The 15319-nt window shown below is 37.3% G+C and overlaps 2 protein-coding genes across 2 annotated transcripts; both read left to right on the forward strand.

Annotated features, from left to right (window-relative positions):
* The first annotated feature begins 4024 nt into the window (after positions 1-4024).
* LOC127628822 (lysophosphatidic acid receptor 4-like) lies at positions 4025-6888 on the forward strand. Its single transcript, XM_052105735.1, has 2 exons — positions 4025-4105; positions 4752-6888. The coding sequence occupies exon 2, from the start codon at positions 4939-4941 to the stop codon at positions 5896-5898; it is 960 nt and encodes a 319-aa protein (XP_051961695.1). The 5' UTR covers positions 4025-4105; positions 4752-4938; the 3' UTR covers positions 5899-6888.
* Positions 6889-12932: 6044 nt separating this feature from the next.
* LOC127628826 (ceramide-1-phosphate transfer protein-like) lies at positions 12933-15319 on the forward strand. Its single transcript, XM_052105741.1, has 2 exons — positions 12933-13232; positions 14261-15319. Exons 1-2 carry the CDS (start codon positions 13120-13122, stop codon positions 14781-14783), a joined length of 636 nt encoding a protein of 211 aa, XP_051961701.1. The 5' UTR covers positions 12933-13119; the 3' UTR covers positions 14784-15319.

Consider the following 15319-nt stretch of genomic DNA (forward strand, 5'->3'; position numbering starts at 1 on the left):
CATGACTGTACTATTTGCAGGATACAGATTAAGTTCATGTCAGGTATTAAAATAACTATGGTTTTACTATAGTAATATTATAGCAACCATGAGCAGCATGTTGACTTTCTTCTACACATCAAACAAACAGCAATTGACCTCAGATGGTTAGCAGAAAATCCCAAGCTTCTCTCGAGCAGGTGGTGAGGGCAGGAAAGACCATCTGCTCCTATTTATAGGTCAGATTCCCAGCCTGAGAGTCAATAAACTTTCATTAAATGTTCTACTGACATTCGTCAAGCACAGAGATATCTGGGAGATCATGTATAGGGCAAGATATGAAAGGTGAGTTTTCTGTTTCTGCATTTATACAATTATCTCGCATTTCAGCTGGCTTTGAGGCTTTGGTTGCTGAAGAAGGTCAATGGATTTGCCCCAAGGTCAAAGCGGGCTACATGTCAAATGGTTCATTAAAGAATAATGCAAGATCGTTGCGACAAATATCACATCTGGATTTAAGCTTAGGAATAGCAAATAGATGTCACTGAACAAATCACTTCTATTTCTCATCAAAACCTATCGAATGCCTTCAGAAGACACGGAATAGGACACAGGAGTTGCATTGACCACTTTTATGATACTTTTTAAGTTTTAAAGTGAGGCACTATCCACTACCATTTTTTTGCAAAGGTGGCCTTTTTCTGTCTTTCTTGAAAAGACGGTTTATCAAATTTAAGATTTTCCCACTGGCGGACACATAGCTTCCTAACTTGCTTGATTTATATGATGGTATACACTTTATCCTACTCTAGGTTTGCCAGATTTTCACCACGCAAATACAGGACGCATTTTGTGCACTACAGTATGGGCTGTTTTGACGCTTAAACAAAAGGACAATACAGGACGTCTTCATTTTGGCCAAACTACAGGATGCCCCAGCTAATACGGGACAGTGGACAACATCTCAAATTAGCCATTTAGCAAGAGGTGCGATATATCAAACAAAGATATTACAAGTGTTTGGATTGCAGAGTAGCAAAGCTGCATTTCAGAGCCATTTTCCACTGTGAATGCCAAGTGCATCCTCACATGAAGTCTGGATGGAAAAAGACTGGGCTATACTGACTGAATGGGTCTGTCACTCCATAAAGGCCAACAGACACAATGCAGCCCTTAAGCCACAGTACAAATCACAGTCTTGTCCTCTCTGACTCAAACATTTGCTTGTGTGCAGTGATTTTCATTGAATTCCACTCCTATGCATTCCAGTTCTATGATATTGGTAAATTCCTAAAAGGGAAAGTTCACCCAAAAATAATGAATAATTAATTCTCATGCTACCCCAGATGTATATAACTTTCTTTCCTCTGCTGGACACAAACAAAGATTTTTAAAAGAATATCTCAGCTCTGTAGGTCCATACAATGCGAGTGAATGGTGGTCAGAACTTTAACACTCCAAAAAGGACATAAAGGCAGCATAAAAGCAATTCAAATGACTTCTTGACTTCTGAAGCAATATGATAGGTGTGGGTGAGAAACAGATCAATATTTAAGTCCTTTTTTCCCATAAACTCTCCTTCCTGCCTAGTAGGTAATATGCACAAAGAATGAGTCGCCAAACAAAAGAAGAATGTGAAAGTGGAGATTTATAGTAAATGATGGGAGAATTCTCATTTTTGGGTGAACTATCCCTTTAAGACTTACATTGCACTCATGATCATGCTTGCACATGGCTATTAGAGTACATTTTCACTTTATACATTGAGACGGACATTTAATTTCAAAAGTACAACATTGGTGCAGGTCCCTCTTTCAATATATACAGTATTTGTGGCATTTGCTCCCCTAATTTATCATTCACTAGGATGCAGATTTGCTGGAGACGTTACTGGGGTTCTTTTGATTAGTTGTATGCACCATCTAGTGTCTGCATGCAATATAGAACATCAAAATATGATATTTGAAGCAACACTGAAACTGATTTTGAGGTTTAAACTAAAATTTAGGGAAGCAAAACTGATTCTACACAAGAGGAACAATACAAAAGCGACACCACCATTTGGAGCATGAACAACTATTTAACACACATTCAAGGGTTGTGATTTGTTGAACAGGCTGTTCTATTGATTTTAGACTATAAAGAACACTTTTACATTCAGTTACAAATCAATGTACATTAACAAGGTCCAGCCTTAAATTTCAGAGGTGGCTCAGTTAAATGTAGTGGCCTCCCAAAGTATTTGATCACTTAAGTTACACTTAAAAATGTAAAAATGAGTGTAAAAGTGTTCTTTATGGTCTAAAATCAATAGAACAGCCTGTACAATAAATCACAAACCCTTGAATGACAGCATTTCTATGAATGAATGTTGCGAAATTTTAAGCCAACAAATGTCTTTTTGTGAAATGTTTACTTGTGTTATCAAGTAAATGTCACTCAGATTGATGTTTTGTTACAGTGGGATGCAAAAGTTTGGGCACCCCTGATCAAAATTTCTGTTACTGTGAATAGCTAAGCGAGCAAAAGATGGCTTGATTTCCAAAAGGCATAAAGTTAAAGATGACACATTTCTTGAATATTTTAAGAAATTGTACTTTTTGGATCCATCTTTTACAGTTTCAAAATAACAAAAAAGGAAAAGGGTCCAAAGCAAAAGTTTGGGAACCCTGCATGGTCAGTACATCATAACACCCCCTGGTAAGTATCCCAGCTTGCAAAAGCTTTTGCAGCCAGCAAAGAGTCTTTCAATTCTTGTTTGGAGCATTTTCGCCCATTCTTCCTTGCAAAAGGCTTCTGTGAGATTCTTGGGCCGTCTTGCACGCAATTCTCTTTTCAGGTCTATCCAAAGATTTCTGATGATGCTTGGGTCAGGGGACTGTGAGGGCCATGGCAAAACCTTCAGCTTGCACCTCTTGAGGTCATCCATTGTGGATTCTGAGGTGTGTTTAGGATCATTATACCTTTGGTCAATGCGGCCAAAAAGTTAGATTTTAACTTCATCGGTCCACAGGACTTGTTTCTAAAATGCATCAGGCTTGTTTAGATGTTCATTTGCAAACTTCTGACGCTGAATTTTGTGGCAAGGACGCAGGAAAGGTTCTCATGACTCTTCCATGAAGGTCATATTTGTCCAGGTGTCGCTGCACAGTAGAACAGTGCACCACTACTCCAGAGCCTGATAAATCTTCCTTAAGGTCTATTGCAGTCAAACAGGGGTTTTGATTTGCCTTTCAAGCAATCCTACAAGCAGTTCTCTCTGAAAGTTTTCTTGGTCTTCCAGACCTCAACTTGACCTCCACCGTTCATGTTAACTGATATTTCTTAATTACATTACAAACTGAGGAAACTGCTACCTGTAAAAGCTTTTCCTACAGCCTTCACCTGCTTTGTGGGCATTGATTATTTACATTTTCAGAGTGTTAGGCAGCTGCTTAGAGGAGCCCATGGCTACTGATTGCTGGGACAAGATTGGAGGAGTCAGAGCTTTGAAATTTGCATCACCTGGCCTTTTCAAATGATGATTGTGAACAAGCCATAGCCCTAACAAGCTAATTAAGGTCTGAAAACTTGGTAAAATGTATCTCTCTTGAGGTGCCCAAACTTTTGAATGGTGCTCCTTTTAATTTTTTCACTCTAAAATTGTGCAAAACAAAAATAAGACACTTATCTTGCTTAAAATGTTGAACAGACTGTTTCATCTTTAACTTTATGCCTTTTGGAGATCAGTTCATCTTCTACTCACTTAACTATTCACAGCAACAGAAATTCTGACCAGGGGAGCCCAAACTTTTGCATGCCACTGTATGTAATGCATTGGAATTCATACATTTCTAAAAGTGTCCAAATGCTTTTTGGGGCCACCAAACCAACTAAACAAGTAGCTCACGGAACATTAAGTGTATCATTTCCACATAAAATGTTTGCATACCCCCATGCCACCCGCAAGACTCTGGGGGAGGCTGCACTTTCAATGTTTCCTGTGCTTTTTTTTTTAACACCGTGTATAAACCACAGCACTCAGTTTAAGTTTCCACCACTGACAGAACAACACAGCTAGTTATTAATAAGACCTTTCTGCTTCAGTTCTCTTTTCAGCATTCAAGGACACTGAATTTCAAACCTTGTAAGTAAAGTACTCTTTAAAATGAATTTAGTTAAATTTTCGTGAGGTATATGCTTCTAATTTAAACATTTTAATTACATATAATCAGCATAACAAATTACCGTTAATTAAAAAATGATTACAGAATTTCGTGGTATTTGGCACGTCTCTTATTTGCTTTAATGACAGCATGCACTTGAGTGTTCAATGTTATCCAGCGAAGATTTGAGAATGTTCTAAAGTGTGTCTTGTGTGTTTGGTCGATGTCTCGAATTTGCTTATTTGATTTGTGATCTATAAAGATATAGTGCAGAATCGTAAACGAATGTTTTAACATGTGTAGTGTTTACATCTTGTGACTATACTTTTGAAACTGTGTGTGTGTTTCAATGTGTATCGACTGGCCCCACTTTCTAGTGCCTTACTGTAATCAAGATTTGTGCTTATATATATATATATATATATATAACCAAATAAGTGAGTCAACATAATCTTTCTGCTGTAATCAACATTATGCCACAAATGCTGTCGATTGAGCTTAACTTGTATTGAACTTGGAACATTACTTTAAATATTGTTTACATTTTACGTCTCAACTTTGTTACAAATGCTTCAAAGTCAGATTTTGAATGTGGTATTCATGCATGGTCATTTTTTCTTTTCACAGCGGAGATGACAGACTCACTTTTTACCTCTTCTTGAATGGTTTTGTGACCAAAATAATGGCCTATTATTGACACAGATGCAGTACTTCATTTCATTTTCTCTTTATTTTAACCCAAAGCATTGCAATATTGAAAGCATAGGCTCACAAAGGCAAACTCAAGTTTCTTAAATTAGTACTGAAGATCATCATGGAAACATCTTCAGTAGGCCAAGCCCCCAACGCTTCTAACAACCTGGCGGAGATGCACATTTTCCAGTACTACCTCTTCCCACCAGTGTACAGCGTGGTCTTGTTTTTTGGGTTAATAGGAAATCTGGGAGCTTTGTACTACTACATTTTCAAAATAAAACAAAAGTCTCCTTCGAACGTGTACATCATCAACCTAGCTGTGGCCGACACACTTTTCTTGTGCATTCTGCCATTTCGTATCCACTATCATTTGAACTACAGCAACTGGATATTTGGCGTAGCCATGTGCCGTATTACAGGCACGATCTTTTTCGCCAACATCTACATCAGCATAACCTTCATGACCTGTATCTGCGTAGACCGCTACATCGCAACCGTTCACCCTCACACCTACTTACAACTTCGCAACACAAGTCTGAGTGTGCTGGTGAGCACCGCTGTGTGGTTGGTGTCTGGAGCGGCAATGTTGGCCTTCTTGTTAACGTGCCCGTTGTCAGCTGAAGGGGAAAAGTGCTTTGAAAACTTCACTGCGAAAGAGTGGAGCAAGAACTTGGCACCCTACAGCGCCTGCAGTCTTGTTTTTGGATCTCTGCTGCCCTCTGTGGTCATCCTGGTGTGCTACCCCATCGTGGCAAATCGCATTGCACGAATTCAAAATAAAACAGCACGTGGGGCACGGAGGATTATCTATGCCATTCTAGCTATAACAATTCTCTGTTTCCTACCTTATCATATAGTGCATTTAGTACACCTACTGTCGCGCACGGGTTGGATCCCCGAAGGGCCCTGGAATGAAAACATTAACATCGCCCGCAGAGTGACCATGGCTCTAGTCAGTCTAAATAGCCTCTTGGACCCAGTGTTGTACTACTTTGCCACGGGCCACTACAAATGGAGGCTAAGAGCACTGAGGTTCAAAAGGAAAAAGGGGGTTTATTCCATTTCCAATCATTTTTGACTTGGTCCGATGACCTAAAAATGCTTTCAATTTAAATTCTTACCAAACAATATTTTTTGAACGCTGTGTGCTAGGATGTAAAATGCTGGTGAAGATAAAGTGAAGGCAGTAAAGGAAATGCACATTATATAAGTTGAACTCAATCAACAGCAATTGTGACGTAATGTTGATTACTATGAAAGGTTATTTTGGCCAGTCCAAAAACATTATAATAAACACTGTTTTAAAAGTATAGCCACAAGACATTAACATTATATGTGTTAACATATAATGGGGGGGTTGGCATGCCCAATTTCCAATGTGCTCTAGGTCCTCGTGGTGGCATACTAGTGACTCGCCTCAATCCGGGTGGCGGAGGAAGAATCTCAGTTTCTTCAGAGTCTGAGACCGTCAATCCATGCATCTAATCATGTGACTTGTTGTGCGCGTTACTGCCGAGACATAGTGCGTGTGGAGGTTTCACACTACTCTCCGTGGCATCCACGCACAACTAGCCACAAGCCCCACAGATCGCGAGATCCGAATTATAGCGACCATGAGGAGGTTAACCCAACGTGACTCTACCCACCCTAGCAACTGGGCCAAGTGGTTGCTTAGGAAGAATGACTGGATCACTCAGTACACCTTGGATTTGAACTTTCGACTCCAGGTGTGGTAGTCAGCGTCAATACTCGCGGAGCTACCCAGCCCCCCCCAGTGGCTATACTTTTTAAACAGTGTGTATTTTAATGTTTATGGACTGGCCCAATTAATTTCCATTGTAAATGCCTTACTTACTTACAAGAACAATTTTCACTGTATTTTTTTTTTTTAGCTTAACTTGAATTGAACACAAAACATTTCTTTAAGAACATGTGAAGAATATATGCAAATATATTTTTATTATCACAATACAAAAGCTTTTTGCACCAAAAATGCTGTATTTTTTAATAAAATGCAATTTTTTGTGTTTAACTGTACCTTTTTGTATGCAAAATCAAGAAATAAATATATTTCACACAATACAGCCAGCTTGGTCAATTCATTTCATGAAAAAAAATTTTATTAATTCATTTCTTTTTATTATTTATTTTTATTTTATTTTTTTTAACAAAGGCAAAGAACAATTTACATTAATTAGTCAATCAGGCAAATTGTTCTTCAACAACGTAGACAAAATTCTTCATTCTGAGGGACACAAATTAATTTTTTTAAGATAGATTAAAAGGTAAAATTTCAAAATCTTATGTTAGCTATAAAGATTGCCTCTTTTTACTGTACGAAAAACATCTTTGCCAATATTGTGTAAGTAAGAGTATAATAAGAGAAGTTATTCAATGTCTCAAGACAGCAATGGTATATTAGCATGCACGTAACTCATGTTTGTTTGGAAACATAAAGGGGCAAAAAAAGATTCCCTTGTGGGACGCAAGTTATTGTAATTTCCACTACACAAACTCTGACCATGATAACAGAAAATAAGCTGCTTTTAAGTACAAACACAAAAGTGAAAGTAAAATGTTTAAGCCTTGCAAATTATGTTATTAATTCTCATCATCATAAAAAAAAAGAAAAAGAAAAGTAAAAGTAAATGATGGCCTAGAAACAGTGTGGTGATACTGAACACAAAACACCCCCGTGACATTATATGATATACAGTAGAGCTGTGGCATTTCTATGTATAACCACAGCCTGAGCATCAGTACTGGTGTTTGTTTACCTGATAGCTCCACAAGAGCAGAATGACTTTAAGGTTTGGTTCCTTAGCCGAGGAAGTCACTTTAATAACAATGGATTCAACAATGACAGTGCCGTCTGGGAGATGTTGAACGCGGTAGCTTTTCAATACACTGTAATAGAGACAGTAAAAACCACAATGTCTGAGAAAACTTGAACGTCGTACAGTATCCGCCTACATTTACTGATATTTACACTGACTGGAAGGTAATTGTTTTGTTCTGTCACACTACGAGATGTGTGTTGGGGCAAAATGACTCGCCTGTCTGTGATGTATGTTAATCTCTTTGAACTTTCATTTTCATGTGATGTTATTACTATCATAAAGTAACACTGGCTGATCGACGATGTGCTCTGTGAATTTATAAACTGCTCTCGCCAAGATCTCAAACAATAAAGCAATAAATATCCATGAACCATGGCATCAAACTAGACCATAACCCGTCATTTGTTCCCCCAATTACAAACCACAGTCTAAACATGTAGATTCTCCTGCAAAACATTAGTTGAGTTATTGAAAAAAGCTCTTCAAATTCAGGCTCAGGTTCTTGAACAAATGCCAAACCCTTAGTTTTTCAAATATATAAGATAAAAATAAAATTAGCAAACAGACATAGCACTAAACAAGCAGAGAGTGAGAGCAAGTGGGTTCTGACCTCTTGAGGCTTGCATAGATGCGGCCGTGTGTCGGTGTCACTGTGAGGGTTATAGATAGCAAGTTCGGCGTCTGGCGGGAAGGGCCTGTTATAAGCCTTGGAATATCAGTCAAATATGCTTAACCAGAATCCAGACAATGAGGGGCAGAACCAGAAGGCATGTGACACTGTGTCTTCAGCCACTTTGCACATGTTGCACGTTGGTTGAAAGTGTAGCCGATGGACAACTTTGTACTGGATCAATTGGTGTCTGCTGTTAACTGAGCAGGCCTGTATCATAGACAGAGACTTGTCCCATGCTAACTCGGACAGCTTAATTCCCAGGTCCTCTTCCCAGTCCACCTTGAGCCTCATAGTAGTGGCTGCTACATGGCCATCAAACAAAATTAAACTTTGAAAGAAGATGCCTGGAGCAGGAGGGCTTCTTAGAATGTCAAAAAAGACATGCCTCTCTGGGAGAATTTCGAAACTACAAATCTTGGACTTCACGAAGTGTCTAATTTGTAAATAGCAGGAAAAATGTGCATGAGCCCAATCAAATTTCTCCCTTAATTGTCTAAAAGATGCAAACCGCCCCTCTACATATAGGTCTTCAATACATATACATAAAGGCCTCTCTAACTTAGAAAGCAGCATAGCTATTAGGGAAGAGTTGACAGCCAGGCTAGCCTCAATGCGCACCCGCAGGAGGGTCTCAGAGGTCAAGTCCTCCGAAGCCCCCTGCTGCCAAAACACTAGAGCTCTAATGTTAGCAGCCCAATAGAAATGTTTAAATATGGGCAAATATGAGTCTTGTAATTCCAGATGTAAGACAAAATTATGGAATCCAATTCCTAAAGAAAGTGGATGTGAGAAAAATAGGGAGATTTTGGCAATGATAGAGAAATCTGGGGAAAGAGACCATTTTAATTGAATTTATATGCCCAATCATATACTGAGGTCAAATTTTCCAGTTGTCTATGTTCCGTTTAAGTTTTGCAGTGAACTCCGTGAAATTTTGTTTAAATATTAATTTTGGATTTTAAGGTTTTATCATTCAAAGATAGGTAAAATGGTCTTTAACTATTTTGAATGGTATATTTTCCAGAAGACTTTTTGTCCAATTAATAGTATATCCCGATAACCTACCAAAAGAAGTGATAAGTCTAAGAGAACTGGAACTGATCCTTCAGAATTCTGCAAGTAAAACATTACATCGTCAGCATATAAGCTAATATGTGTTTCCTCACCCCCCACTTCTAGATCCGCAATCTCTGAATGATGTCTTGTGCTTAGGGCAAGAGGATCTATTGCAAAAAGGTCATGTGAAAGGGGGCAACCCTGCTGTACTGAATGGTGTAATGGGAAACTGGTCGTTCCGCCCCCATTGGTTAAAACAGAACACATTGGCCTGGCGTATATCAGTCTAACCCATGATGTAAATGCTTTGCCGAATCCAAATCTGTTCAGTGACTCTAACATATAGAGCCACTCGACCTGGTCAAAAGCTCTTTGTGCATCCACTGACAGGATTGTGGCTCCTCTGACTTTCCTATGATCAGCATATATTGTTTTAAGGAGGCAACATACATTAGAGAAGGAGAACCTACCTGGGATGAACCCAGTCTGGGTTCATGATAGATGATAAATGCTTATCTGAATAGCCAATGCTTTAGTGATTATCTTTCTATCAAAGTTTTGAAGCATAATCATTCTTATCTATCTTTAGAATGAGGGAGATATTGGCCTCATGCAATGTACTAGGCAGAATTTTATCTATCTTATAACTAACTATCATTCTGAAAAGATCGGGGCAGTGATATCATTGAATCTTTTGTAGAATTCGGAGCTAAATCCTTCAGGCCCTGCCGTCTTGAGCCAGAGACTATTTCCTCCAAAATTAAATCAGAGTTTAAGTCTTCCCTGGCAGTATCGGTTAGTTTAGGCCTTTCAAGGTAGTCGAAAAAGTAATTCAGGTCAGAATGAGTGGCATTACTATTGGAAGTAAAAAGTTCCCTGTAAAAGTCTTTGAAGCGGTCATTAATATCCTTGGGGTTAGTTAACAGGGCACCAGCCTTAGACTTGATGCTGTGGATTGACCTGGAAGCTTGGGCCCCTCTGAGTTGTCACGCCAAAATCCTATCGGGCTTGTCTCCTGTCTCAAAATATCTCTTTCCTATACAATTGTATTCATATTTGAGCTTCATTAACTTATTATAGTCGTCGGATGATTTTGATGACTGATGTGCAGCTTCGAGGGTGGGGAGAATATTCTGTATCTCTAAGAGCCTCCTCTCTCTTTCCTTCTGTGGAAGCAGATTCATAAGCAATGTATGTATGTATGTATATATATATATATATATATATATATATATATATATATATATATATATATATATATATATATATATAATTTTGGCTTTTTTTGTTTACTAAAGAGGTATGGGCATAAATCTGGGTCAATAAAGTCCCAAGGTAAAAGGAGCATTACCGGTAATCTGAATTAAAATACTTAGAAATGTCACGGAAAGTATGTATTATTATTATTTTCTATAATGCACATCCACTTACTGTATCATATAATGTTAGTTAATGCCTATTAATGAAACTTATCCTTAAATGTTACCTAGAAAAAGAGTTTTTAAAATATTGTGGCATCAAGGACCCCAAATGTGATGATCCCTTGCGAAGGACACTTTTCTGTAAAATATAAAGTCGGCTATTTATTTTAATGCAAAGTCCCTTTTTTAATGTGAGAAAAATAGTAAGTGTGATACTATAAACACATGTTGCCTTTAAAGATTTTAAATAATTGGCATTTATATTGTTATTGCACTAAAGACAAAAAGAGTAGAATATTATCTTGTTAAAATACTCCATATTAAGTGGACAGCATATCTTTCTAGAGTCATGTAAGATGTAAAAACCTGAAGAGAAGCATTTCAATTCAGTTGAAATGTCTTTTAATAGGACTTTTCACAAAGCAGCTTTACAAATAATATTGCTTTACAATCCAGCTAAAGGTGGCAGTGTTAAGAATTAGCATAATCTATTCTAAAAAGTATGTATTTTTTTTTTCAAAAGTACAGTAATTTTTACAAAACTAAATGTAGATGTGTTTTTATTATAACTTAATAGAATAAAATAAATGTAAATAACCTAATGGTTTTTGGCCAGTCTTTAGATGACAGAATTAAACATTTTTTGCACTTCTTTCTCATTACATTTTTCGCAGACCCCATAGCACCCCCTTGCGGACCCCAGTTTGAAAACCCCTGAGATAAAGTAAACTTCTTACGTAAAGGCATCACCTTGATATCGGGCATCTTGACACTTTGAAGAGTTTAGGTTTAGCTTCTTACCTAATCTTAACGAATAACCATCTTCAGTGCGTGTCTGTCTGCATACTCTACTTCTGCGCATTAGCCACAATTGCACCCTAAATTAGGGTTGCCACCCGTCCCGCAGTACGGGACGCGATTTGTCCCGTATTTAAGATGGTCAGATGGCGTCACTGTGAAATCGTTCCAGATCGACAATTTAACATTGATATAAGTTGGAAAATGTGCATATGGCGTGTAAGGAACCGTCTGAAAAGTCCACACATTGTGCTAAAGCGTGCTAATACTGTGGAGGGTGTGGAAAGGGACAGTCTGAAAAGTCCACAAATGGTGGGAAAACTTTTTAGTTTTTCTATAAAAATCAAACAATGTATGAATAAAACCATAAAGACAAGTACAGGTGAAGAAAAAACAAATATTATTATTATTTTAAATATGTATAAACCATCCAAAATGTATACGTAAATAAGACAAAGAAGACAAATAATCGAAAAAATTCAATAAATATATTTAAACATATAAAAGATGCATTATTATTTTATAAGCCATGGGTCGGGAAAGTTCTCATTTTAGCATATAAGAACGGATATACAAATATTTATTAATAACGCATATTAATTCTACACATTTATTGTTAAAACTGTGGAGGATGCCTGACGAGCTGGCTGACTAACATCATTTTTGGACGTTCGAATCACTGGTCTTGATGTTTACTAGATAGTTAGCTTGCTTTTTTTTATTTTTATGTTTAATATTTTAATTTATACTAAAATAAATATATGCTTCCCTCACGTTTCAGTATCTGATTATAATATTGAAAAATATTGAACGCAAAAAAGTTAACAATAGCATAATTATAATTGCATATACAAAAAGGCAATAATAATAATACAAGAAAAAAACATAAATATATAACCATAAAAAAATTAATATTTGTCCTGGTTCACGGCTCATACAAAAATGTCATCATAATATCTTAAAAAAAGAAGAACATTTCTTATTCATGAGCAATTTTAAAGATTTAACCAAGTATTCCACTTCAACTATAAACTCGGTGAGCCTGGGTAGCTTTTTAAGATACCTCTGCTTGTGCAAATAAAATGTTGCTACAAGAAGATAGTTATCTTGCTATGTTTCGAGACGCAGCGAGTCATACGTCAAAAGCGTAACTACAACGTCATCTTATACCCCATTGGTTAATTCGCCACAACAACCGCAGACGGCCGAAACCCAACGACCAATCATATGTCTCAATGTGTCACATGTCATAAAAAAACGCAATTCGATTGGTTTCATACTGCTTACGTAACTAAAATATCACTGAAAATCCCGGAAGAAACGATCATAGTGAAAGCACCAATGACAGTTTCATGATATAATCCTAATGAAGAAGAAACATTTGATTTTCAGCTTCTTTTGTGCGATTAAGTGAATATAAGGTCTTTTAATCCTTTGCGCCTTTCGTCGTAAGGTTTTCGTCACAGTTTCTATTTAGTTCCAGGCTGGTAATTAAATAAGAAAGCAAAGAAATGTCAGAGACATTTAGACTTCAGAAAGTGTTGGATGCATTCAGATCATGTCTGAGTGAGAATAAAGAGGTTTACGTTAAATATTATATAGAAGGATGGCAAGATCTGGTCAGGTAAGTTCATGTTTTGTGATTGTTTCTAAATAATGGTCTTGTATCATGGTCTTGGACAGCGTTGCTTGTTATATGGCTTGTGTCACGTAAAACATAGTTCTCTATTTACATAGTTTTAACTGACTCACTATTTGATTTATTTAGTGATGTGGCAGGGTTCCCACAGTCATATAACCGTATAAATTAATAAAATCAATCAAATTTTTTGGTTTCGTTATTTCATTTATTTCCCAAGTAAATTTTACTGCTTGTTATTCTGCTTTATTAAAGTCTGCTGCCAGGGACAGTTTTGGCTTGTTTATTGTTTATAAAGCTAACGGTCGCTATAATGTGGTTTGCTCTCGGTGGGGTGTGTGGTTAGTTGTGCGTGGATGCTGCAGAGAATAGCATGAAGCCTCCACATGCACTAGGTCTCAGCGGTAACACGCTCAACAAGCCACGTGATAATATGCACGGATTGACGGTCTCAGACGCGGAGGCAACTGAGATTCGTCCTGAGGTGAGTCACTAGTACGCATAGGACTTAGAGTGCATTGGGAACTGGGCATTTAGGCTTACAAATTCTTACGATTTAACTTTTTTATATTATATATTTATACATTACGTATATTATTTTGTCACGTCTAAGTAAAGCATTTCACGGTTTTACCTGTGGATTCTAAATTCTTGCAGATAAATTAACCGTGAAATGTATTAATCGTGGTTAATAGTGAAACCGTATAATCGTGGAATCCCCACTACATAAGCTAAACGTGTATTTTCTCAGGCACTTTTTGAGTCTAAATAGAAGCAAAACATACATAATTTCAGTATGTAACCAAAGTGACAATAGCCAGATCATACTGTTCATGTGTTAACCTTGCTAGAGTTTACTTCCACATTGCTTCTTCTTCAAATATGTCGAATGTAAATGAACCAGGAAACGAACAGTAGGAAAAGTCATAGAAATTCATTGGTCAGAAGGTGTGGGATTAAGTAAGGATTTCTTTAAAAGTTTCTTAATCTACATTTCTCCTTTCCCATCTCAGCTTCATGAACAGTTTGGGAAATGTGTTTTCCTTCATCTCCAACGATGTGGTAAGCAAGATTAAAATCATGGAGAACTTCCTTTCGGGTGAAAATGGGTCCCATTATGTCACCATCCAGTCCATGGTCAAGTATGAGCTGGAGAACGACCTGGTGGACCTCACCAAAAGGGGCAACCACCCAGAATCTGGTTGTCGAACTCTTCTCAGGCTACATCGGGCTCTGCATTGGCTCGAGCTTTTCCTGGAGAGACTGCGAACCAGCACGGAGGACAGCAAGACCTCTGTCATGTGTTCTGAGGCGTATAATGAGTCTCTGGCTCACCACCATCCCTGGCTCATCCGCAAAACTGTTGGTGTGGCGTTCTGTGTAATTCCAGGGCGTGACGCATTCTTTGAGGTGATGAATGCAGGTGATCACACGCAGGTGGTTGCTTTGTTGGGAGAGTCTTTGCCTCTTGTCTCTGAAGTGTACCAGATCACAGAAGCCTTGTATGCAAAGAACAACCTCCTGGAGTTACCATAGATGGATGACATCTTGTATGTGTTTACAGATCAACATACAAATAATACATTGTTCATATACAAACATATTTGATTGTCTGCCTGTTTTTGAATGGTCATTAATTAGATTTAGGGATCAATGCAAATGAATGCAAACAGTTTTATCCAGGGTAGTGATTATTTAACCTACCAATTACACATAACTTACCACTGATATTTACTGCTACTGCTGCTGAGTGGGATTTATTTTTACATATTTGTGAATTTAGGGAACAATATAAAATCATGTTTATTTTTTTTTTTCATTTAAAGGTGAAGGATGTGTATGACATACAGTATTTAAAATATAACTGACACAACATTATTTAAGATAATATATATTTGAATTGGAAGTATTGTATAATTGAAAATATAGGAAATGTATTTTATTCTTAAATATTTGGTTTTACTTGTATTTTCAGTTTATCTTACTTGAATTCTTGTTGAATGTGCATCATATGTGCTGGAAGATGTAAAGCTTTAATATGTAATGCAATAATTAAATATCATGTTCTGGAA

This window comes from Xyrauchen texanus, chromosome 35 (assembly GCF_025860055.1).
Source record: "Xyrauchen texanus isolate HMW12.3.18 chromosome 35, RBS_HiC_50CHRs, whole genome shotgun sequence".
Taxonomy (NCBI): Eukaryota; Metazoa; Chordata; class Actinopteri; order Cypriniformes; family Catostomidae; genus Xyrauchen; species Xyrauchen texanus.

Bases quoted from the DNA above. Each gene is read 5' to 3' on its own strand.
- LOC127628826 (XM_052105741.1), top strand. From the start codon at position 13,120: ATGTCAGAGACATTTAGACTTCAGAAAGTGTTGGATGCATTCAGATCA. The intron at 13,233-14,260 runs GTAAGTTCATGT...TTCCCATCTCAG, and splicing joins GGATGGCAAGATCTGGTCAG to CTTCATGAACAGTTTGGGAA.
- LOC127628822 (XM_052105735.1), top strand. From the start codon at position 4,939: ATGGAAACATCTTCAGTAGGCCAAGCCCCCAACGCTTCTAACAACCTG.